This window comes from Nyctibius grandis, chromosome 3 (assembly GCF_013368605.1).
Source record: "Nyctibius grandis isolate bNycGra1 chromosome 3, bNycGra1.pri, whole genome shotgun sequence".
Taxonomy (NCBI): domain Eukaryota; kingdom Metazoa; phylum Chordata; class Aves; order Nyctibiiformes; family Nyctibiidae; genus Nyctibius; species Nyctibius grandis.
In genome coordinates this window covers 38461703-38485328 of record NC_090660.1, presented here as the reverse complement: position 1 = coordinate 38485328, position 23626 = coordinate 38461703, and the positions used below count along the sequence as shown (strand labels likewise).

The 23626-nt window shown below is 39.6% G+C and overlaps 1 protein-coding gene across 1 annotated transcript in view; it reads left to right on the top strand.

The window, feature by feature from the left end:
- Window positions 1-23626, top strand: part of MOCOS (molybdenum cofactor sulfurase) — a 239609-nt gene that overhangs the window by 5364 nt on the left and 210619 nt on the right. Inside the window, exon 2 of the mRNA XM_068396930.1 lies at window positions 23372-23461. Coding sequence (XP_068253031.1) covers window positions 23372-23461 — 90 coding nt within the window. The remainder of the gene's footprint in view (window positions 1-23371; window positions 23462-23626) is intronic.

Here is a 23626-nt window from a genome sequence, read left to right as displayed (position 1 = left end):
AAAAAGAAGCTGTGGTATGGGAAGTGTAACTGCTCAACTACGTGACAACTGTTCTGTAAAAACCAATATATATGCTCATGTAAAGTCTTAATGCTTCCTGTCGATTTCAAGTCAGCAATAGTTATCTGAATAAGCTATTATCTAAAGAACTGATATCGAAGAGGAAGCGTATGTGGAACATAAAGAGGATTTAGTACAAAATGCAGTCGCAGCAAGTGTGTGTTAGTTTCAGATGTTTTCCTCTCCCTACATAGAAGTAACAGGTACTGTTAAAAATTTCTTACCTTGCATTTCAGGGTTCAGAAAGCTATCAGTGGTCTGCTCTGTGCAGGACTGTTCTTTCAATTGGTCACCCAGAGCTGGGTGATCTTTTATTCTTCGTGATGGACACAGCTGCTAGTGAAGAATAGTCAATGATATTGTCATTGTAATATTTCAGCATTGAATAAAATTTTAGTTACTTTAAAGTTTAATTAGAGGGGAAAAAAATCCCTGAAAGATACAGGTAATGTCTTCTCTTTCTTGAATTGTATTACTCAGAGTAATATATATAATTCAGTTTTAACTTCGGATTCGGTGTTGTAATACCCATATAAAGATGTTCACTGCACCATTACACTGGCCCTGTAATCGCCTGTGTCACATAGTACAAGATATTTAAAACTCTCTCTGGAATACAGAAACGTTGAGCAAAAAAGCAAAGTACCAAACCCTATAAACCTGATAGAGTTGACATGAACTCAGAATTTTCAGGTGTGTGTTAGAAATAAATAGTCAATCAGTTGGGACTAAATTCTTTGCAACAGGAAACAATCATACATAGACATTAGATTTTTTGAATCAACATGTAGAGATAAAAAAAACCTACTAGATTTGCAAAGATACTTTATGGAACTCCATAGATGCTGCAGGGTATCAGCCACCCATTTAAAAAAATTGCACTTTTAATTAAAAGATACATTATCTCTAAAATTAATGTCTGCACAAGATATATATTAGTGTATGAAAGTATTGAAACAGGCAGATGTTTTATTTAGAAAAGCACAAAATGCTTTCTTATCTCTTACTCAAAAACTGAAAATGCACCAAAATCTTGTTCCTACAAAATCCCACATCAGTGGTTCTTGCTTCCTTCCATTGCCTTTTCTTCCTCTTAGATTCTCCTGTTGACCTTCCTCTGTTGTTATGATGTTGCTATGTGTGAGATATGTATTGATTTCTTCCCAACCTATTTCTGTACATTTCCGTATGATGCGTATCTGATTTGGTTTGTGTTTTTTTTTTCTAAATATGAAATGTAAGACTATTAATTAAAGAGTATATGTAAGTTTTCAGACAGATGTGGTCTGCTTCTGATGTCCCTGCACTTATGCTGGAATTTCCTCTGCAAAAGCAGAACCTGACACATGAAGCTCTTGAAATTTCCATTATATGTTACAGTAGCAATTCCCATATCTGAGCTGCTCGCCAGAATTCAAGAGTACTCCCAGTCTAAGGACAAAAAGACAAACGGAGAGGTGAGAGGTCAGTTTTTGTTGATCAGCTTGATTCATTGCATATTTGGTATCAGAGAGATGCTGCAGAGGCATCGCTTGGATGTGAAAAGACTGTCATTGAATTCAGGAAGACCATACTGCAGAGTGCTGCATAATAAAAAGCACTGATATGGGAGGTTGATAAATGGGTAGACAGCACAATATATTTGCAGAGCAGGAGGCTAGTGGGGTGCTTAACTCGGAGGTGGTATTTGGGAAGTAGGATGCTGAGCTCTCAAATGTCTCAGGCTTTTTATAATAGGTTTTCTTGGCCCAAGCCATCAATGCAAATGTTTTCCTTTATGTGACACTAAAATACTAGTAAGGTGGGTTTTTAAAAATTTTTATACTTCACTGAACTTAGAAACTTAAAAACAGAACTAAAAAAAAAAGATTCTTCTTAGGAATATGTCAGCTTGGGGTTGGTATATTTTTTTTTTCTCTTCCTAGGTTAATAATGCTGATAGTGTTACCATGTCTGCATATTGAGAACCACAGACTGGTTCCTGTCACATTTGTTAGAAGGAGATGTGTTTTATGGAGGTATTGTGAAAAAGGTGGTGTCAAGAACTGAAGGTGTGGGAAAGGGATGACAGAGTTGTGGAGAAACAGGGATATAGTAAGGCAGGGAAGCACAAAGACAGGCCACAAAGCAGTAAAAAGTCAGACTTCATTAGTTTCATTGCTAATGAGGCAAGTTGTTATGCTCCTGGCAGTATTCATAGAATCATAGAATCGTTTTGGTTGGAAAGGACCTTTAAGATCATCAAGTCCAACCATTAACCTAACACTGCCAAGTCCACCACTAAACCATGTCGCTAAGCACCTCGTTTACACATCTTTTAAATACCTCCAGGGATGGTGACTCCACCACTTCCCTGGGCAGCCTGTTCTACTGCTTGACAACTCTTTTGGTGAAGAAATTTTTCCTAATATCCAATCTAAACCTCCCTTGGCATGGCAGCCCATATAGATCCTGTGCCGTGGTGCTCTTTGCCCCTTCAGCTTCTGTCCTTCCATAGCGAAGCGATGCTTTGCGAGGTTCCTGTGATGGGGATGTGACCCCAGGCAGGCAGCTGTTGTGAGAGTGTAATGCAGGGAAGTCTTAAGTTGCTTTTTTTCTGGTATGTGAAATACACATTGTGATGGTTTAACCCCAGCCAGCAACTAAGCCCCACACAGCCGTTCGCTCACTCCCCTCACAGTGGGATGGGGGAGAGAATCAGAAGGGTAAAAGTGAGAAAACTCGTGGGTTGAGATAAAGACAGTTCAATACATAAAGCAAAAGCCGCACACACAAGCAAAGCAAAACAAGGAGTTCATTCACTACTTCCCATGGGCAGGCAGGTGTTCAGCCATCTCCAGGAAAGCAGGGCTCCATCACGTGTAATGGTGACTTGGGAAGACAAATGCCATTACTCCAAACCTCCCCCTCTTCCTTCTTCTTCCCCCAGCTTTATATGCTGAGCATGACGTCATATGGTATGGAATATCCCTTTGGTCAGTTGGGGTCAGCTGTCCCACCTGTGTCCCCTCCCAAGTTCTTGTGCCCCCCCGTCTACTCACTGGTGGGGTGGCATGAGAAGCAGAAAAGGCCTTTACTTGGTGCAAGCACTGCTCAGCAATGATGAAAACATTCCTCTATTATCAACACTGTTTTCAGCACAAATGCAAAACATAGCCCCATACCAGCTACTATGAAGAAAATTAACTCTGTCCCTGCCAAAATCAGCACATTCTCCACCCCTTATTCCATATGATTTTCATCATGCTCAGGTCCCACACTATGCAATCCATCCTTATTAGCCACCCCCCCTTTCCCATTCTTTGATACAATACACAGATATCATTCCCCTACTCTATGGACCATCCCTGTAAAATGTCTGTAAAATGTCCACAAATGTCCACAAAATGTCCACTGAGTTCATTTAGTCCATGGCTGTGGGCTCCATCTGTTATGGTGGTCACTCAGGACAGGAGAGGTGGTGTGTTGTGCGGAGTTCGGGTTGGGTCACTTCTGCACTTGCACCGCTTCTTGTAAGGCTTCTCCTCCATTGGTTCAGGTGGTTCCTGCTATAGTAATTCCTATAACATGCATCTCAAATCATGTGTTACAACAGTTTAAAGGTATATCCATTACAGTCTCCACCCCGCGTCCCTTTGGGCCAGGTTGTAGGGTTTAACATTGCAATGAACTCCTCCCCTTGCCCCTGCTCTGGCTTGGACTTATCCGTAGACTGCCATCCCTTAGGGGAGTACCTGCTCCAAGTGGAGCCTTATCTATGAGCTACAGTCTCTCCAGGGGTATATGTGCTGCAGCATAGACTTATCCACAGCCACAGTCACTTTGAGGTGCACCTGTTCCCGCGTGGCCTTTTCCGTGGGCCACAATGCCTTCAGAGATGTACCTGCTCCAGCGTGGCCTTACCCACAGCCACAGTCCCTTCAGAAGTAAACCTCCCCCAACATGGCCTTACCCATGGCTGCAGTCCCTCCAGGGGTGTACCTGCTCTGTCATGGGCTTATCCACGGCCACATGCTTTGAGGTGCTCCAGCATGACCTCATGCACAGCCACTGATACGTCAAGGCATACCTGCTGCTTCAAGGCATACCTGCTGCAGCATGGACTTATCCACAGCCACAGAGGCTTCGAGGTGTACCTTCTCCTGCGAGGTCTTTTCCTTGGGCCACAATCCCTTCAGAGGTATACCTGCTGCAGCACAGACATAACCACAGCCACAGACGCTTTGAGATGTACCTGCTCTGGCATGGGCTTACCCACAGCCACTGATGCTTCGAGGTGTCCTGATCCCACATGGACTCAGCCACAGGTCACAGTCTCTTCGGCTCAAGTTCATACTGGAGTTCCAGCCTGTCCAGTACAGCAGCACAGAAACAGCAGCGATGCCCTGGCCATCTGCCAGCCCAGGCGCATGGCCATTGCTGTTATCAAAATGTTCCCAGGCACAGCAGAGTAAGATGATAAGCAGTACAGCAAGCAGTGAAAGCAAAATACAGCCACTAATGAGCACTAGGCTCTAACATACAGTATTGCAAGCAAGCCCCATGGCAAGCACAGGAGCCTATCAGTTAATAGCTAAACAGCAGTAACAGCTATAAATTCAATTGAGCACATTCCAATCAAACCTGTTGTTATCTCGAACGCTTTGTGCCCCATGTTGGGCACAAAAAAGAACTGTTGTGTCTTAACCCCAGCCAGTAACTAAGCCCCACACAGCTACTCACTCACTCCCCCCTGGTGGGATGGGGGAGAGAATCAGAAGTGTAAAAGTGAGAAGACTCGTGGGTTGAGATAAAGACAGTTCAATACATAAAGCAAAAGCCGCACACACAAGCAAAGCAAAACAAGGAGTTCATTCACTGTCTCCCATTGGGAGGCAGGTGTTCAGCCATCTCCAGCAAAGCAGGGCTCCATCACGTATAACAGTGACTTGGGAAGACAAACGCCATCACTCCAAACATCTCCCCCTTCCTTCTTCTTCCCCCAGCTTTATATGCTGAGCATGACATCACATGGTATGGAATATCCCTTTGGTCAGTTGGGGTCAGCTGTCCCACCTGTGTCCAATCCAAACTTCTTGTGCACCCCCAGCCCACTCGCTGGTGGGGTGCTGTGAGAAGCAGAAAAGGCCTTGACACTGTGCAAGCACTGCTCAGCAGTAACAAAAACATCCCTCTGTTATCAACACTGTTTTCAGCACAAATCCACAGCACAGCCCCATACCAGCTACTATAAAGAAAATTAACACTATCCCAGCCAAAACCAGCATACACATATAAAATTGGAAGGCAGGTCTTTAGGAGAGGAATATTTCTCTCCCCATTATTTTATTTCCCCCTTCTTGCTTTCAGGATTGTACTGACTCACTCCTCCTTTCTTGTAGCAGCCAGGGGAATATGGCTTTTACAAGAGAGGTAGAAAAGATGTGGTTTCTGTGCTCATTCAGATTAGTCCCTGGAGCAACATGACCTAAAATGCTTTTAAAAGAAAGCTAAGAACATGACTGGACAGGATTTTTTGTCACTTACAGTCTTCTTAAAAGAGAGAGATATCCAAGGACGTGATCTTTTGGTGATGTGGTTAGCTGAGGAAGGATGATTACACAACTAAGCTTACTTCTTCTGGCAATATGCAGAATAATGTACTAAATTAAAATTTGGAAAGATGACAGGAAGCTCATTTGAACAAATATTCATTAATTAAATTAATGTTGTGTGAATTAATTTCATTAATGCACAATTAAACACCAAATATCACTGTTCGTACCCCTTTGCCAACTTATGAACAGGTCAGGTGAAGTTACACAGTCATTACGAAGTTCGTCCTGTAATTTCTTCCTGAGGAAGAAATTGAAGCCCAGGATTTTCCACATTTTTATGTTCATGCCACACAGTGCATTAAAGTTGTCATAATTCAGTAATTTGGAACTGATGGTATCAGTAATGGGTACAAACATATGTTGCCTTTCTTTAAAGAAAAGGACTTTGTATTGCTGTTGGGTAAAATACACTGTGCATCTGTGGTGCCATTCATTTCCCAAGTAACTTATTAAGGAGCGTAACTTAAGTAACTTATTAAACATGTGACTGGGAGTCACATTTTTATTATTTGTATATCTGCCTATAATTTCTTTTAATGTAAACAATTAGAATTGTCACAAAACAAGAAGTTACTCAGCTGCTCTGGCAGTATGCAAGTTTTTAAAAATCTGTCATCATCTTTGATTTGTCGCACACTAGGAAAATATTCGTTACAGATTTAATCGATTTAGGAGTGCATAAGCCCAGTGAGCAGAATGGGAGACTCTTCTTAATACCCTGTCTGATCTCAGTTGTGATGGACAATTTGCTCTGATAATGCATGTTGCCTTCTCATGAGACTGGATAAAGGCAGATAAATAAAAGTGGTTAACTAGTAAGAACTCCCTACTGGATGGACTGAATGGGGTAAAATTACAGACTGCATGAAAAAGGAGCCTTTGCCAGCTGCAGACATGATACTTTTCCCCCCTGCACATAAACGTGCTACTGTTGCGTAGCTGGGAAGCTGACTGAACTGATGTTCAGACAAAACTGTACGTAGATTATTGTGCTCTCTTGTGACTTGATCATAGAGCTTGTGTTCACAAACAAACAAAACATTTGATTAATGAACAACAGCTTTTATACACATTCCTTTAAGAATGCCAGTGCCTGAGAAGTAACGTGTCGTGGAAGGTGGTCATGAAGTGTAGCAGTATGATAATAATCCTCTTCTTATCACCTTAGCATAGATGTTTAGTGACAGGTACAATGCTGCTGAGACAGCCTAATAATACAAACGCAGGATGACTGGTTGCTCTTCTAAGAAGGAGATAATGTAATACTAGTGTAAGTTAAGAAAAAAATATGTTTTGGGTAACATTAAATTACATGCAAGAGACATTAAAATGCAAAAATAACCTTCAAGGGATGGCTGCGAAGGTGTATTTTGAAGATAGAATAAGGAAATAGAGAGGGTGACACATCTGAACTGTACCACAGCTGACTTTCCTTTTTCCTGGGACAGAGCAGCCCCTGTGAGTGGGACTCTCAAACTCCTTTCCATGCTGTTGTTTACAACTATTTCTGATTTGACTGAGGTGCATGTCCCTGCCAGCTTTTTTCCTGGTAATGAAATTAGGCCTTCTGTTTTAAGGATTGGTAACTTCTGTTTTAAGGATTGGTAACATTAACTAATGTTCGATCAGTGAACTGTCTTAGGGTCTCTTCAAACTCACCAAGAGCAGAAATACAGAAGGAAGGGAGAAAAACTGACAGTTGCAATGGGAAAATCACTTGCTGTGTATATTAAATGTCCCCAAAAGCCATCTTAATTTGAAAAGCTGGAGTCTTTGTGAGAATCTTTTTTGTTTCTTTTTCTTTCTTTTTCTTTCTTTTTCTCTTTCTTTCTCTTTCTTCCTTTCTATTCCTTTCTTCTTTTCTTTCTTGTCATCTTTGATGTAGGTCTTGTTGAAACCACAGCTATAAATCTGTCATTTCTTGGGGAAATCAATTGCGGATTTTGGTGAAACTATTCCAAATTCATGCTCAGGTGAAACTCTGTAAAGTGGAATTTGACTAAAAAGTCAGGGCACTAGCAGTTCTGTCTGCTCTTTGGCCTTCAGAGTCAGTTCCAGAGTAACAGAGTAACTTCTCTAATGATCAGAAAATTAATAATTTGTTTTTCTTCTGCAGAGTAAACCCAGAGTAAAGGCTTTGATTTTGGATTTAGGTGGAAATTCAGCTTTTCATTAATTAGAATAGCAGCTACTGATGTACTCACACCTATCTAATGGCTCTACAGCATTAAAAGGATTACCGTGCATTGAAGTGGTTCTCCTATGAACAAAACACTGCAATTGCAACTCCAACATAAAGCAAATATTTTCCTTGGGAAGCACCCAATTTTTTCCAGAGAGGTTGTGGAGTCTCCTTCTCTGGAGACATTCAAAACCCGCCTGGACGCGTTCCTGTGTGATATGATCTAGGCAATCCTGCTCCGGCAGGGGGATTGGACTAGATGATCTTTCGAGGTCCCTTCCAATCCCTAACATTCTGTGATTCTGTGATTCTGTGATAACAATACTTTAGGATTTGATGCTGTGAAATATTTTCCTTGAGAAGGGTTGATCATGAGTGGCAATTCCTACTTCAGTTGCATTCTTTAAAGCCTCTCTAGTGTCTGTAAAACACTGGGCTGAAGGAGGAGGTGGGGTATGAGGAAGGGGAAAGGGGGCTGATGTCTGGGACAAAAAATAACTTCTTGAATATCCCTTTTCATGTCACAAAGAGCTATTACAACAGTAACTTTCATAGCTCATTGTCAAGTTTAGTTTTAAACTTTCCATCTTCTATTTTTGTAGAAGCTGAGGGGTTTTGGTTGGAAAATAGAATTTAAAGTGATCTTTGGGTGTAAACTACTGCTTGGAAAGAAACCAGACTTCTGGGAGTGAGGAAGGAAGTAATGATGATTTTGTTAGGAGCTCCCTTATGTTCAGGCTCGGAGAGGCTCATCTACGGAGCACAGAAAGCGTCATTGCACCACACAGCTGTGGAACCAGGACTGTCTTATAGTGAGCACTACTGTGGCCCTAGCTTCATCTGACCTGCTAGGAGAGATTTGGGGACAGAAGACAAAGCCTACCTGTGGCACTACAGGAACCCTCCCTCTACCCCCCATTTTTCAATATCAACTTGCCCAAAGCGTGGGTCTAGTCCAGTGGAATGCTCTCTAAGGGGTGAAGCCATCCGCTATTTCTCCCTCTTATAGCTCACCCTCTTGGTTATCCTTAGAAGCCTGTAATAGTGTGAGGTTGAGTACTTTGTGAAAGATGAAAAGGTATAAATCCTAGTGACTTACATTGATACGTTTTTTACTGAGTTTCCTTTCCATCTGGTATTTTTCAAGGTTGGGAGAAATCTTCCCCTCTCTGCTCCCCTAATGTTAAATTTAAAACCACCTACTTTCGCTGGAATGTTTATATTCTGATTAGCTCTACTGAAAGGCAAAGCCAGCTTTTTAGCTAATGGGAGCTGAAGCTACCCATTAAAAAAAAATTATGAAAACTTCTGTTCCTTTGAATATGTGGACTGTTGCAGAGTTCACAGTGTGTAGCGCTTGTTTGGAGGCACTTGGTCGATTCTCCGAGCTTTGCATCGCTGAGCGTGACAGCTCCTGAGAGACTAAAGAGCTGTTACCATCAGAGCTTTAATCAGTTTTTCTTCCATTTCTGCAGTACAGAGAAGGATAGGTGTACTTGTGAAGTGTCATGAGGATTACACTGCAGCGCTTCCTGGATAAACTTCCGTGCCACTGAAGTGAGAGGAACAGTGCCAAATAATCTCATGACAGCTGTCATGTTTCCAAAAGTGTCTGATCAAAATTTCGAACCTGAACACTAGATATCTTGTGGGTACATCCAACCTCTAATATCAGTCACTTCTGCTTCTGTTTCTTTCCATTCTATTGGTAGAAATGCGATTACTTACTAAACTAATCAAATAGCAGTTAATTTACAATGATCTTCAGTTTTTTGTATTTCAATGTTACATGTAAAACTATTTATAATGAGTGAGCATTAGGAAGTAAGGGAGAAAATCTGCCTTTGGCTAGTTCCCACTTCTTCAAATGTGGCTCCTAAACTTTATGTTTATAGAACTTATTGTGTCTTTAAAAATTATCTAGGTTCTTACATGGGTTGTATTGAAATGGCATGAGAATTTCTCAAATGATTAAAGTTGATATTTATAGTATAGTTATAAAAAGCTTCCAGATGTGAAGTTTGGGGCCTGGAAGGGAGTTCTCTTGTTTTTTCCTTTAGGACAAGAGATTAGTTTTTATACTTTTTTTTTTTTTTATAATCTATCTAAATGACTTAGGGTCTTTCTAGTCACTACACATCTACATTTTTTTTTTTACTTTAGATTGAATTTCCGCATAGTTGGAGAACAGAAATAGCTGAAAAAGGGAGGAAAAACTTTACTGTTTAGACTCTCAATGTAAATGAGTTATGGACAGTGTTGCATGAATTGAATCCGCTGCACTATGTATTCCTTGTGGAATGACTCAGAAGAAAACAGCAGTCTGGTCTAATGTATATAGTCTCTGGATATATGTTGATTGGTGTTCCCAGCTTGTAGACAGGAATATGATACGAGAAAAAATGAAACGCTAGAGAAAAAAGTCATATAAGGAAGAACCTATTCCTATCAAAACTGATTGTTTCTTATTGTCTTTCCACTGAACAGTCATTACAATGGATATATATAAAAATAGAAACATAAATATATATAAATAAATGTGTGTATATATGTAAATCCAGGAATTTTAGTCTCACTGTGGTGAGAACACAAAGTGCCTAACAGTCATCTTTCTTAGCAGAAGGAAATAGAAGTGTTTCAAGTTGGAAAGGGGGTAGAGGGAAAAAGAGCATGGTGTGGGCATGGGGAAAAATTTACACTTAATGCCTTTCTTATATTCCTCTGTCAGCAGAAGTTGGAGAAGGGAAGCTGTAGTTTGCTCCTGCAGAAAAAAATAATATTAATAAAAATTAATCTGTGTACACTGTGCAGTACCTGATCTCATGACGTTCACTTTATCACTTTATCCTGTCTTTCTGTGGAGGAGAAGTACCAGATATCTGGTGTTTATACAAAATATTGAGGAATGCTCACTGTCCATCTGGAAACAAACTTCCTCAAAGCAGTTCTCTCCCATGAACCCTGTGTGATTGCCTGGGTTCATTCTAGGACTGAACCAGATTTACAATGCATGGGATCATACAGTTCTTTGAAAATCAGGTCCTTCTTGAGGTAACTGTAACTAAGGACACAAATGAGAGCACCCTAACATACTAATTTTAAAATTTAATTTTTTATTTAAACAATTTGATTTTGTGCTTTCTTTGCTTATGTTTATAATCTTTTCCCTTACATTTTCCAAACCCCTGACCTATACCTTGGCCTTTCTGTGATCCACTGGGAATCTTTACTAACTACTCTAGAAGGTGGCTTTGATACGTTTAGGTGTTTCATTTTTACATTTCTTGGGTGATCCTTTTAGTGAAAAATGTTTGTGCAGTTTTGCTGAAAAACCCCATGAGTTACAAAAGAATTTCATCTTAATGACAAATAAGTAGCTTTAAAATGCAAGTGATAAGAACCAAACATACTATTGTTGCCTTAAACATACTTGCTTGGGGGGAATACGATAATATTATGCCCGCAAGCACAAATTCAAAAAGAAGTAGAAATTTTCAGGATATAATAAGAGCTCATTACAGAAACTGAATAGTGTTCTGTCATGTTACTTCTAGTTATAGTTTTAGACTAGCAAGTCTGAGGAAGTATTTGAAAATTAACAGCGCAGAAATTAGGTCTGAAATATTAGCAAATTACTATTACTCTTTTATTTATGATAATACTGTTCATTATTGATTTGATCATTCATTGTCATTGTGTTCACCGCGCTTAAAATTCCTCTCCATCCTCGCTTCATGTTACAGAATCAATTCCTAAATTTCTTAGCTTGCATAACTCTCTACTTGCAATCTGACATCCTTTGCCCGTGTAAGGAATAGGTGTGTTCAGCAATCTCTTGCTTTCTACAGCATTGGTAGAAGTGGTCTATAAAGAATCAGGCTTTAGCATGATGGGTAGAGAACTCCAGCAACACCAGCACTTCAGTGTGGTTATGATAGTTAGTTAGGGAGGCTCCAGGTATAAAATTGGTACTCATACTCAGGATCCAATCCTGTAGTCAGTTCTGGAGGCAGAATATGCTATATGTGGTTTTATCTAGATAGTATTTCAAGTATCTTGTGTCGTAAACTAAGTAAGATATGTTGTATGAATGTTGTGTCTGATCTTGTCATTTATTCAAATACAGCAAGAGTATACATTTTGTGGGGGAAGACCTTGATTTTTAAGTGCATAAAATTTTCTGAGCTGCCTCAAGGCAAAACACAATGGCTGGTGTTGCGGCAGAGTTGTGATTTTAAGCTCAGAGTTCAGAGATTATGGAAACTGTGTAATATTTGTTTTTCCATGCATAATCTTTTATTCATTATCAAAGATAGTCTAGTGTTAATAAGGCTGTTTGTATTTAGTACTTTGAATAATTTATGATGAAATTATAATTCTCTTTCATTTCTAATGTCGTTAGTATTGAAAGAAGCCCTTTAACTGAGAGGAATCATACCATGATTTAATGAAGTGCAGAAAAATATTCTTTAGGTGTATCATTATAAAATTGGGGTAAAGTTGTAATTGCTTTATTTCTGTGTCCATAAAAAAAAAATGGAGCAACTGCGAAACTCATTTTTGTAGGCAAAAGTATCCACTGGAAGGTTGTTAGCAAACATGAAATTCTGTATATTTATATCAGTAGTGTCAGTCTATTATTGGGTTCATGATGCTCAGATATTTGTATTCTCTTAGTACTAGCATAAACCAGATGAAGTTCACAGGTGCCCCAAATCCTACTTCTATTTAAACATCGAGCATCCTGATAAACAAAGTAAAGTTGCAAAGGAGAAGCGTAGTTGACTGAATGGTCTTGCATTGAGCTGAACAGCATTAGAACTCAGGGCCCTGTACTGCAATTCTCTAGTGAATGCAAATTTATTCAAGTTAGAAGTGTGCCTAACTATCTTCAAAGATATCCTCCAGTATCTATGGTTAATGTAGGTATTTTAGATACCTTTGTTTTGGTTTGTCTTATTTGGGGGGAGGGAAGGGGCACTTAAGGTGAAGTATCCTTCCTTTAGCAAAAGAAGCCCTTACAAAAAACCCCTCACTTTGGTATGTTACCAGAAGTTGATACTGTTTTTGTTGAGTGTTGATGCTGTTCTGTAGATGTTAATTTTGCTTGAGTGAGACTGAAAGCAGACGTGATGACTTCTAGGTTATCACTTTGCCAAAAATATCAAAATGTACAGTTACAGAAGCGGTGGAGAAGAGAAGGTGGAAAAGAGCTGTAAGGGAAGAGAGTCGCCAGATTCACATCTGCTTTTCCTTATCTTCTGCTACAAGAAGCAACATGAAAACACTAATTATCCTCTTAAGGGGATACTTAGTACATATATTCATATACCCATTTCAGTACTGCATACACAGGCATATTTGTGCATATTTGTAAATAAAGATGTATAATATGTGCTTGGAGTAAACAGTCAACTGGATGCCTTGAATACACTTCTGGAAAAGTTTTTTGATGTAACTGACTCTAGTAAGCTGATTTATGTCATTTGGAGATTCTGTTGCTATTGCCTCTGTCATTATAGCCCTCCTATTCCTTTTGTCGATGGATTATTAAAAATGTTGCACTTTTTTAGTTGATACCTGGACTTCTAGAGAGTGCATGCTTACCCCAGAGACTGAAGATGTCCTGTAGATGCCATGTGAGGAGATAAAAATATGAGCAGCCTAGCATATCTTATTCAAGAAAGGAAAATTTCACTTGTTTCAAAGGTCATTTAAGCTTCTGTGCAGATCATAACCCAGCTCTTTAACTTGGCCTGGAACCAAAAAGGTAATCAGTGCAGTATGTTTAGGAAGTGCTGATTATAGCGTATTTGTTAATGGTTTAACTCATACAGAGTTCAGCAGAGCCTCATAATTACTTCAAAGGCTCTGAATCAGACCTTGATGCATGTTGTCATGTTTGAATGGAACTTGCTTCTCTTCCACAGAGGTGAGGTCTCTGTGACCTGAAGGCAAAGTTCTGCTCTGGTTATTCATTGTAATACAGCTGGAAACTCAATCAGACTTCTCTTGCATTCCTTTTGGCTCACTGGACTTTGGAAAAGACTTTTTCTGTCCCTTCGCAGCCCTTTGGAAGTCAGAGAGCCTGACCTCTGAAATTATAGTGTCTGTACCCAATGCAAGGTAATGTCTCTGGAAGAGTCACGAACTCCTCCTTCTTAACAGCTGTATGGCAGTTTCCAGCAGTGGATTTTTGCTGTCCAAAATTATATTCAAAGCAATGACCAAACGTCCAAAAGTGTCACATGGTAACAGTCCTTTAGAAAGAGCATCATAAACTAAGTGCTTGTGTCAACAGCTCAAATGATTTTTAGTTTTCTTTTAGTAAGCTGTAAACATGCCAGACATCAGTGAAGTTAAAAAAATAGAATATCTGGAAGCTGCATGCTGTTATTCCTATTAACAGCAGGCCTATGTTAGGTAGGATTTCTCTCACATACTGCTGTGTTCAGGCCTAGTCATTAGAAAGCTGGTATTTTGTTACTTTTGTCAGAACTAGTTAACAAATCTCTGCAGTTGTCATACTGTTTCAGAATTAAAAACTGTGGTTTACTTATTATTTTTTGATAAATGTACTTTTTCATTCCTAGCACATTCCTGGAAATGGTTTTTGAAAACTTTGAATCTATGCTTGAGAAGACCCCTAATAAATGGAAAATAAGCTGTAGAAACTAATTTAGGCCAAATATAATAAGATATTAACAGAACATTTATGCCAATGTATAATTACATTCCTATTAAGTGATTGACAGACACCTGTTTGTGTCTGTTAGATATTTATTTTTTGAGTGGGAAAAATCTTGTTTTTCAATTAGGTGATGCTTTTTGTACTGAAGAATTACATTGTTCGTGGAGGTATTAGGAAATTACAGTCAGTCCTGAAAGATTTTACAAAATAATCCTTATTTCAAAAAAAAACCAACTTAAGAAATACGTTTATTTAATGAGTTGTATTATTGACTTCTGTGTATCTAATGCAGTCTGTGAACTTCAGTAAAGGTAAAGCAATTGAGCATAATCTTATCATTTAGATTGGTCTGTTCATAGTTGAATAAGTTTCACTTGTGGTAGCAGCTTAGATCAAATTACTATAAAGTAAAAGTTAAACTGGCTTGCTCTATGGAGAATTGGTGCCAAAAGATTTTATGATGGAAAAATGTTTAGTTATGCACTAGAAAACCTTATATATAGTTTTTTGTGCATACTGCCTATCTCCCTAATAAAATCTCAGTATTTCTGTGTCTTACTAAAATGAAATTCCCACCATACATTATATTAAATCTGAAGTAGTTACTCAGAAGCGATACTGAAATTCCTATACTTAACATTTTTTCGCACTATAGAAAGCACACTAAAAAATTGTTGCTGTCTCCTGTTTGTGGTTTCAGTTTACATTGGTGACTGCTTTCTGGTGAAATGGTGATACAGGAGATGTTAGTCAAGCATTATACATGGATTTTTCAAGCATTAAACCTCTCCCTGGTTTAATAATGCTGGTTTTTCTGACTACTAGAACAATTAGGAGTGTAAATGAGGTAAGGAGTAACAGTTAGGAGCGTAAGCCAAGAGATATGGATGTATTGGTCTGAGGAGGTATTTTTCCAGTAAAGTTAGGGAAAATTACTCTAGCTTTCCAAAATTCTGAGATCTTCTTCTGTAATGTGTGTTTTACTCCCCACCCCATGCTCTCCGTCCCCCTGTCTCTCCCAGAGAAGGGGCTTCCAGCTGGAAGAGGTACCACTGGGACTGGAATGGGTTGTCAGATTTATCATGCATTAGAAACAAAGGAAGATGGCATTTTTAGCCAGAGCAGGTGGAGAGGTGCTACTGGCTTGTCAAGGGAGAAATACCTGTTGAAGCTGAGTGGGTGAAGATAGGTATTAAAGCAAAATGATGCTGATATGGGAGATATGAGAATACAGTGACCGTGAAAAAACATAGTCTAGAGGTTAAGATGTAGTTTCTTACTAAGAGGATGCGATTCTGAAGCACTGTTATGGTTTGAGCAAGGTAGAGTAACAATCTACCTATTTTTCAAATGGAAGTAGCTTGGTTGATGAGTGTAGTTACTTGTAGCAAAGGACTGCCCACTGCGGGCCAGGAGAATCTTCTCAGACCTCTCATATTATGAGAGTGGGCTTCTGGCCAACAGTCCTCACACTCTTCATCTCACAGCCTTTGAATTTATGTCTTTGAATTTTTCCTCCTGGTAACATGGTTATTTGGTTTTATGTGTTTGTCTCTGAAAGATAGTCCTAATTTACGCTGAAGGGAAACTTACGTTTATCTTATTCTTATATCCCTGAAATTGTTCTTCACTGTCTGTTCCTGGCAATGGACTGTTTGCTGGATGGTATAAATAAATCAAGGGCTGTAATTGTCTGTGAGGAACCTCACGTGAAGAACTTCCACTGGGGAATAACTTTACTACTGGTTTGCAGTAGCAGCCTCACCTCTTTGCCAGAAAAAGCCAGCAGAGGGAGGTACCGTTGCGTTTGCCAAACAAGGCATTGCACATCATCTTGTCATTGGGAAGAAATGATGGCTGGGAAGTACTTCTGTAGGGCCTGAACAGTCGGGATAACCGATTTTTGCTGTCTGTCATTCAGAGTTCATTGCATGTATGAGTTCTCATGTGAGTGCTTAATTATTGCTATGGTTGCGTGTTCCACCCAAGGCTCGAGCTCCCAGAAGCTCATAGTGATTTGAGTATTTCTGTGTAATGAAATGACTTTTAAGAGAAAAGGGAGAAGAAAAGGGTTACTTTTTGTTTTTCTGTTGTTTTGAACTTAGTTTGTCTTTTCCTAGTGGTTTCTGGAAACCCATAAAATAATTTAAAAGCCTTCTATATGTCACTGCACATTTCATTTGATATATTTTGCAGGGAATATTTGTCCTAGATTTTATAGCATCCAATTAATTCAGGTCACAGAGCAAGAAATAGAACTGACTAGTAAAGTCAGTTTCAAACATTATCTTGTCATGTTGTTCTAAGCCTGTGGCTGTTTTATGGGAAGAATGGGAAGAAAAGTAGAGCAGGAGAATGCTACTAGAATGTTGAGCTAATGACCACTATTATAAAGGATTATTATTATGACTCCTTAAACATTGCTTTTTACCATCATGTTTTCATCTCCAGTGGAAATTCTGCACGCCTCTTTCCTGCACAACAGTGAATGTTTCAGTGCAAATTTCAGCAAAACCGACAAAAGCATTTTCCAGTAATAGAAGAATAGGGAATATGTTCTCTATCAACTCTCCTTTCATTTGATCAATTGCATCAGAGAGAAAGAAAAAAAAAAGAGACTGAAAGATGGTAGTACCTTCACTAGGGAGTTGTGAAAGCTAGTTTTGGTTTGGGTGAGCTACAGTTGTTTGAAGACTTGCATAAATATGAATCACTTGTGATTTATATTTCATGATTTATATTTCATCCAAAGATGACGAGACAGCAGGCTGCAGTATGTTATTCGCATGTAGCTGAGGTACCTCTGATTCATGCTCACAAGTAAGGCTTCAGCTAGTCTGGAACACAACCTGTTAAAGGTGTCTGTGGAAATAACATCACTGACTGCAGCTGATATTTAATCACACCCCAGTGAGCAAAAAGTGAGCACTGAATAAAGCTGTGTCTCACAGGTAGGGCAAATGGATGAAAGTGGGTGCTGATTGATCCTTTTACCACGGTCTCATTTAGCACAGGAGCTGGCAAACGATGAAATTTGATGGTATGTAATTTTTTTTTCTGTAGCTGTGAAAGTTACATTTCATAGGGTTGGATGTGACTTCTTAATAAATGTGAAATCCTTGCTTTCTTTTGCACTCACATAGACCTCGATACCAGCGAGCTGTAAACTACAAGCTGCAAGTAGGGGCTCGTGTATAGAATGGTGCCAGTGCTTACTGAAATAACCCTAGCCACCTAAATAGCTTTTGTGGAGTCAGTATGGCCCCTGCTGAGGAGTACAGCAAGTGAAGAGGGTATATTGACTGTAAACTGTTTTAATGTTCTGTCTGCTTTGCTGTAGGTAATAATGCAATGAGAGCAAATAATGCAAGCCGATAGCACGTGGAGAAAAGTAATGGGAACTTATTATGGATAAATGTAATTGCACATTTCATGCTTTGCTTTTTGCAATCAGTCCAACAAGTCAAACACTAAAAATACATTAATTAAACACTAGTTTCCCACAGAACTCAGTAACTTGTTAGTGGCCCTTAAAATATTGATACCATTATCCAGGTTGCTCGCAGTCCAGCGCGGATCACCATTTGGCAGTTGGGTCGAGCTGTGATTACTCAAATTGATGAACTCGGTGGACTTGCAGTGGGAAGCAGAACGTGCCCCATGGCTGCGGGCTGACTGCTGCATTACTTCACCGAGGCTATAGCAATTAAGTCAAATCATGCTGAGGAGCCATGTTTCCTTTAACTGCACAGTAAATATTCAGGCTTTCGGCATCTGTGGCCTTGTCCATCAAGCACTATGCTTTTGTGGTCTTTTGAAGAGCTCCTTGGCCCTAAGCAAGGGAAACAAAACATGACCTCATCTAGCAGGGCAGGAATGTTTAGGTGAGAGGCATGTTGTTATTCAGAAAACATACTCTGGTTTTGATAGTTTTTGTCTAAATTGATGCCAAACAGGAACTGAAGGTACAGATAACAATATTCACTAAATGTTTAATCCAGCAAATAACCAGCAAAAGCAAATCTCAAGGCATATTAGTAGGATTTTTTTTTTGCTTTTAATGTACTTCATTAATGGTTTTGCAGAACCAGTATCTTTATCTGTCTGTCTATACAGTGTGTAGGCATATCATGATACAGGTATCATCATGAGATTTGAGGCACTTTTATAAAGGTTATATATGTTACACAGTTAAAGCTACTTTTGACATTTAATTTAGGAGCATCCTTGGAGGGAGATAAGTTCTTATGCAGTCAATGGAAAGAGGGAGCTGCCTCTAAAGGGCATCTGACTTAGATGACTAAAATAACCTGAGGTACATGATGTGATGCTACCTGTTAAAACCTCACCATGTCCAAATGGTCTCACACTTGTCTACAACCTCTGTAGACCCCTCTCCTCCCTATTTTGTCACTTGGTTGTTCTCTTGCTTTTGTTTTGGTGTGTGTAAATCTCTCTTATTTATCTTTTGACAGATAATGCTTTATTTTGCCTTCAGCTTGTTTTCATGCAATCTATTCCATACTGGTTTTGTTAATATTGCTGTACATAATATATATGCTGTCTCCCCAGGGCATTGGCTGTATCTACTTTCCAAGTAGTATTATGTATATAATCCCACTGAACTGCAATTATATCCACCAATCAAAATTCATGACTCTGTACAGTTCCTGCCTTGTAACTACACATTTCATTCTTCATTATGAAACTTGTCAATGTAACTGGCAGCCTGTAACCAGCTGGAGTGCAGGAATTTTTAAGTGCTGGGGCTGTGAGAAATAACCTGTTAAGCCACAGCACAGGTGGGCTTGTTTTGGTAACTGTGGTAGAATCACAGGATGGCAAAAGGTTAAGGAGGTGGAGATGGGCAGCCACATGCAATGTAGGTAAATTGGTTATTTTTGGAAGTGGTACTCAGTCAAAGTTCAGAAATGTGTAGCACCAAGAACAATTTCAGGGATTAAAAGAGCAGATTACATAATACAAAAGTCGTAATAATTTAGCCAGACAGGAGCTGGGTGACCAGTCATGGGTTTACGGGTGGCGTGTGAAGGAGGAGAAAGCTTATTCTCCATGTGTCATGAGGCCATTTTAGGGAATACCTTCACGGTCTCTCTGTGCTCTCTGTGCATGGTCTCTCCTCCTACTCTAGACCATCCTCTGGGTGGTAGGCATATACATAGTTTAGTAATTACTAAAAGATTTAATAAACACGTAACCGCGTTGTTCTACTCTTAGTTCATCAAAGGATGTCTTTAAATTTCTTCAAAGTCAGGTGGAGTCACCTTTTAGGAAAACATGCTTTTGTCAGAAGCAGGTATTTTGGCTCCAAAAGATTAATTCGTGTAGTTTCTTTTGCCTTATGTGTTTTGCAGGCAGTCAGACTATTTACAGTCGAGTGTTCTTACCTGGTCTTAAATTCTAATTTTAAAATCCTCCAAATTAAATTATCTTTATCTTTTTTCATTTAAGAGAGAGAACTGTTAAGTTAAACTGAATGGTCCCCTGGTGTTTCTGGGGCTGTATGTGCATGTGGACGCCCAAAAATTTGCAAAGAGCCAAGGCAGGCACGCAGAGATGGTGGATGCTTTATTAAGAGGTGAATTGTAGCACAGAAAGAGACAGAGAGCTGGGCTGGGGCTTTCTTCAGCAGGACAGGCTGGTCCGCGTTGGTTCCCAAAGAGTTCCCCATGTAAAACTGATCTGCGAGAATATTAGCATATCAATATTACAGTTTATGAACTGATAGTCTTGCTGAATAACTTTCCATAACTAATGCTGACACGTTGAATGGTTTTCGATACTCCTATTAAAAAAAACCTACTTCTGAAATGTGATTTTATCAAATAGTTGTTATAGTATTAGATCAATGATGTCAGTTACACATTCCAAACATAACAGTATGTAAATTAAACTAAAAGTTAATTTTACATTTTCCCTGAGCAGTGAAACCACATCCTGATAGATATTGCATTTTAATTTTATTTTGGTTGATCATATTATATTTTCTTTCTCCTGTTACTTCCCATAAACAGTATAATTTCATCGTGCTGACAGCCTATATACTAAATACCACAGTGAAACAGGGGGAACTGTATTTTTCTTTATATACTGACAAATCTCTTTGGTTAAGATATGTTCAATAAAGTTAAAGCAGCAAATGTTCTTAAACCAGGGGAAAAGCAAGATGAAAGTTATTAATGATGTTCTTTTCTTCGCTGGTGTAACGCATGTGCCACATTTTTTTTTCTTTCCTTTAAATATATAGTTTTATTCAAATAAGACAGGAAGGAAAAAACTACAGCATAAAAGTGCAACAGCAATAAAGATGTTTGTTTCAGCGCAGTCTCAAATGATGAGAGAGCCTAGTTCTTTTTTTGGGCAGTGGAGAGAGATTATTGAATGCTGTTCTCTGTTTTCAGTTAAACAGCAGCATTAAAGTACGATAAAAATTTAAGAATTAATAATTTTTCCTTCCTCAGCCAAATGTTCTCCCACATTTTAGAAGTAATATACCCAGAGGAGGAATTTTAAAAGTGACCAGCTGTTTTTTTTACCTGCATTTCACAGAACTGCAATATTGTCTTTCGTAATGAGCTACGTAACGAATCAAATTAGAAAAAACACCGAGGGGGGCTTTACCTAGAGATCTTTTAGTCCACATTGCCTCACAGGAGCGTCAGTCGGGACAGAAAGCGCCCGTCCCCTTGTCGGTGGATGGTTTGTGTTTGAGGAGCCTCAGCTGGTTGCCTGGTTTTTGCTCGTGCTGTATGGTTGTGTTATCACATCAATGCTGGCAGCCTCCTTCAGGCTGGAAGGATCCAAAAGCGGCAGTTGTGTGCCTCCCGAGGGGCATCTCTAGGCTGTGCTTGTGGTGCCCATAAGAGCTAATGAGCAAAATGGCATCTCTGTGCGGGCTTTGTTGAGAGACAATGTTGTCCGGGATGGTCACCTCCAGGAGGGCAGTCCTTCCCCCCTGTTTCTGGCTCAGGGCTGCCTCTTCCCTTTCTCAACCCTGGGCCTGCCTTTCCCAGCTCTCCCAGCTATAGCCAGTGACTGTGGGTTGTTTATAGCCCTGACCACTACCATTGAGCTGGGCCCCAGCGCTGGTGGTCATCGCTGTTACTCCCTGCTTCAACGCCACCTCAGAGTGGAGGCGTTTGGTGCCAAGCTGAGGGCCGTGCAGCAGGCCCCGGTCTCAGGGCGGCCATGGTGAGTGTGTGGCCTGCTGGAGGGAAAGCTGCCGTCCCCTGGCTGGTATCCCCTTACTGGTGTCCCCTGGCTGGTGTCCCCTTGCTGGTGTCCCCTTGCTGGTGTCCCCTGGCTGGTGTCCCCTGGCTGGCTGAGGCCATGCCGCTGTGGTGGGCAGGGGCCTGGCTGTCCCCCGCTGTGACTCAGCATGCCTCTTGCCCTCCAAACCCTCTGGGTTTTGAGGGTGAGCTGAGCAGCTGCATCCTCTCCTGTCAGAAACCAGACTGGACGGACCCCCATATGCGTTTTTGACCCCCGTGTGCTTGTATGTGCCGCTTCATACTGCTTGGGAGAAACTTTCTGGGATTTAAAAAAAATATGTAAAAACCTAAAAAGTCTGTGCATCTAGTAAATCGATCCAGGTTTTTTCCACACTCTGCCTCCCAAAGCACCTCAAAACACTTAATTAACTTCAAGCCATCATTAAAAATTCTACTTTTGTTAGACGCTATAAGTGAGGAAATCTTAAGGCACGGGAGGGCTTTTCTCTTTTGAAAATAAGAGAAGGGATGAGTGTCCAGATTGGTTTTATCATTAGCACTGCTTCACATCTTTACCCACTGAATCACTGCTACAGCAACATAATATATAATTGTATGTATTTCCAAATGACAAAGCTTCTTGTTTAAAGCTTAACTCAGTTTTAAATCCCTGTGGGAAGGGAAGGCTTTTAAAATACTTAATAAATTCTAATCTTAATCATATTCATCATGAAAATTTGCAATAGGTTGAAATACTTAAGGTAAGTGAAATGAAAAAAACTAATAAAGGGCATGAAACACGTTGGGGAAATGGAAGAATAATTGCTAAAGATTAAGAAATCTAAAATGGCCAAACATGAAAAAGCCTTCATTTCCAATAAGTTTTTATTTAAAAGTTTTACAATAGCTTAATAATATAAAATGAGATCTTAAAAATTAATAGAATGTTAAGTGCAGCAGAGTGGCAAGAAATATTTAAATACATTAAAACTTAAATTAGTCCTGTCTTTGGGCTTCAAGCATGATTTAGGCCTTGTCAGTTCTTGAGAGAGTTGCTTCATCTGTCAGCAAGGAGGCAATACTACTATTGTTGTTGCTGTTAATAATAATAATTATCATTGTGATAATAGTAGTTTTCATAATAAGTAGTGCCCAGGCGTAACAAGGTACTGTGTCTGAAGATACCAGCTTGCTCAGTCTTTTACAGGCAGAACAAAAACATTTTTCTCTTCCAAAGAATGTGTCATCTAAACATGAAAGGAAGGACCTCTTAAAATATTTTGGTTTTAATAAAAAATTACAAAGATGCAATCAAAATGTTGGGCTTCTATTGTATCCTTTTTTTTTTTCCTGCTAGTGAATGGAAGATACCTTGCTGTGAATATTGCCTCACTATTGGAACATATTTGAGAAGCATTTTTCAAGAGCTGTAAAGACCTCTAAGTCAGGCAGAGAAATGTCATACCCCAGGAACGTTAGGGAAATTGACTTTTTGTGTGGTGCACTGCACTAGGGGTGTTTGAATGGTGCACTTCACAATGTAGTCTGTGGGAGAAAATTGAATTAAATATTTAAAAAATTGAATCTAGTAATTTTATTTTTATTTTAGGGATTACTTACCTTGACCATGCCGGTTCAGCACTTTTCCCAGAGAGTCTACTTAAAACTTTTACTGATGACCTCAGAAACAACGTTTATGGTAAGTGCAAAACAGCATTCCCATTAGTCTTCTCAAATTTCCATCTAAATAGATCAAAACTGTGCCTCTTGAGCTGTTGGAAGGGTACTTCTGTGGCTTTTTTAACACTCCTATAGAGTAGTTGGAAGACCAGTGATTTTACAAAGGAGTCGTAGTCCCTTTGTG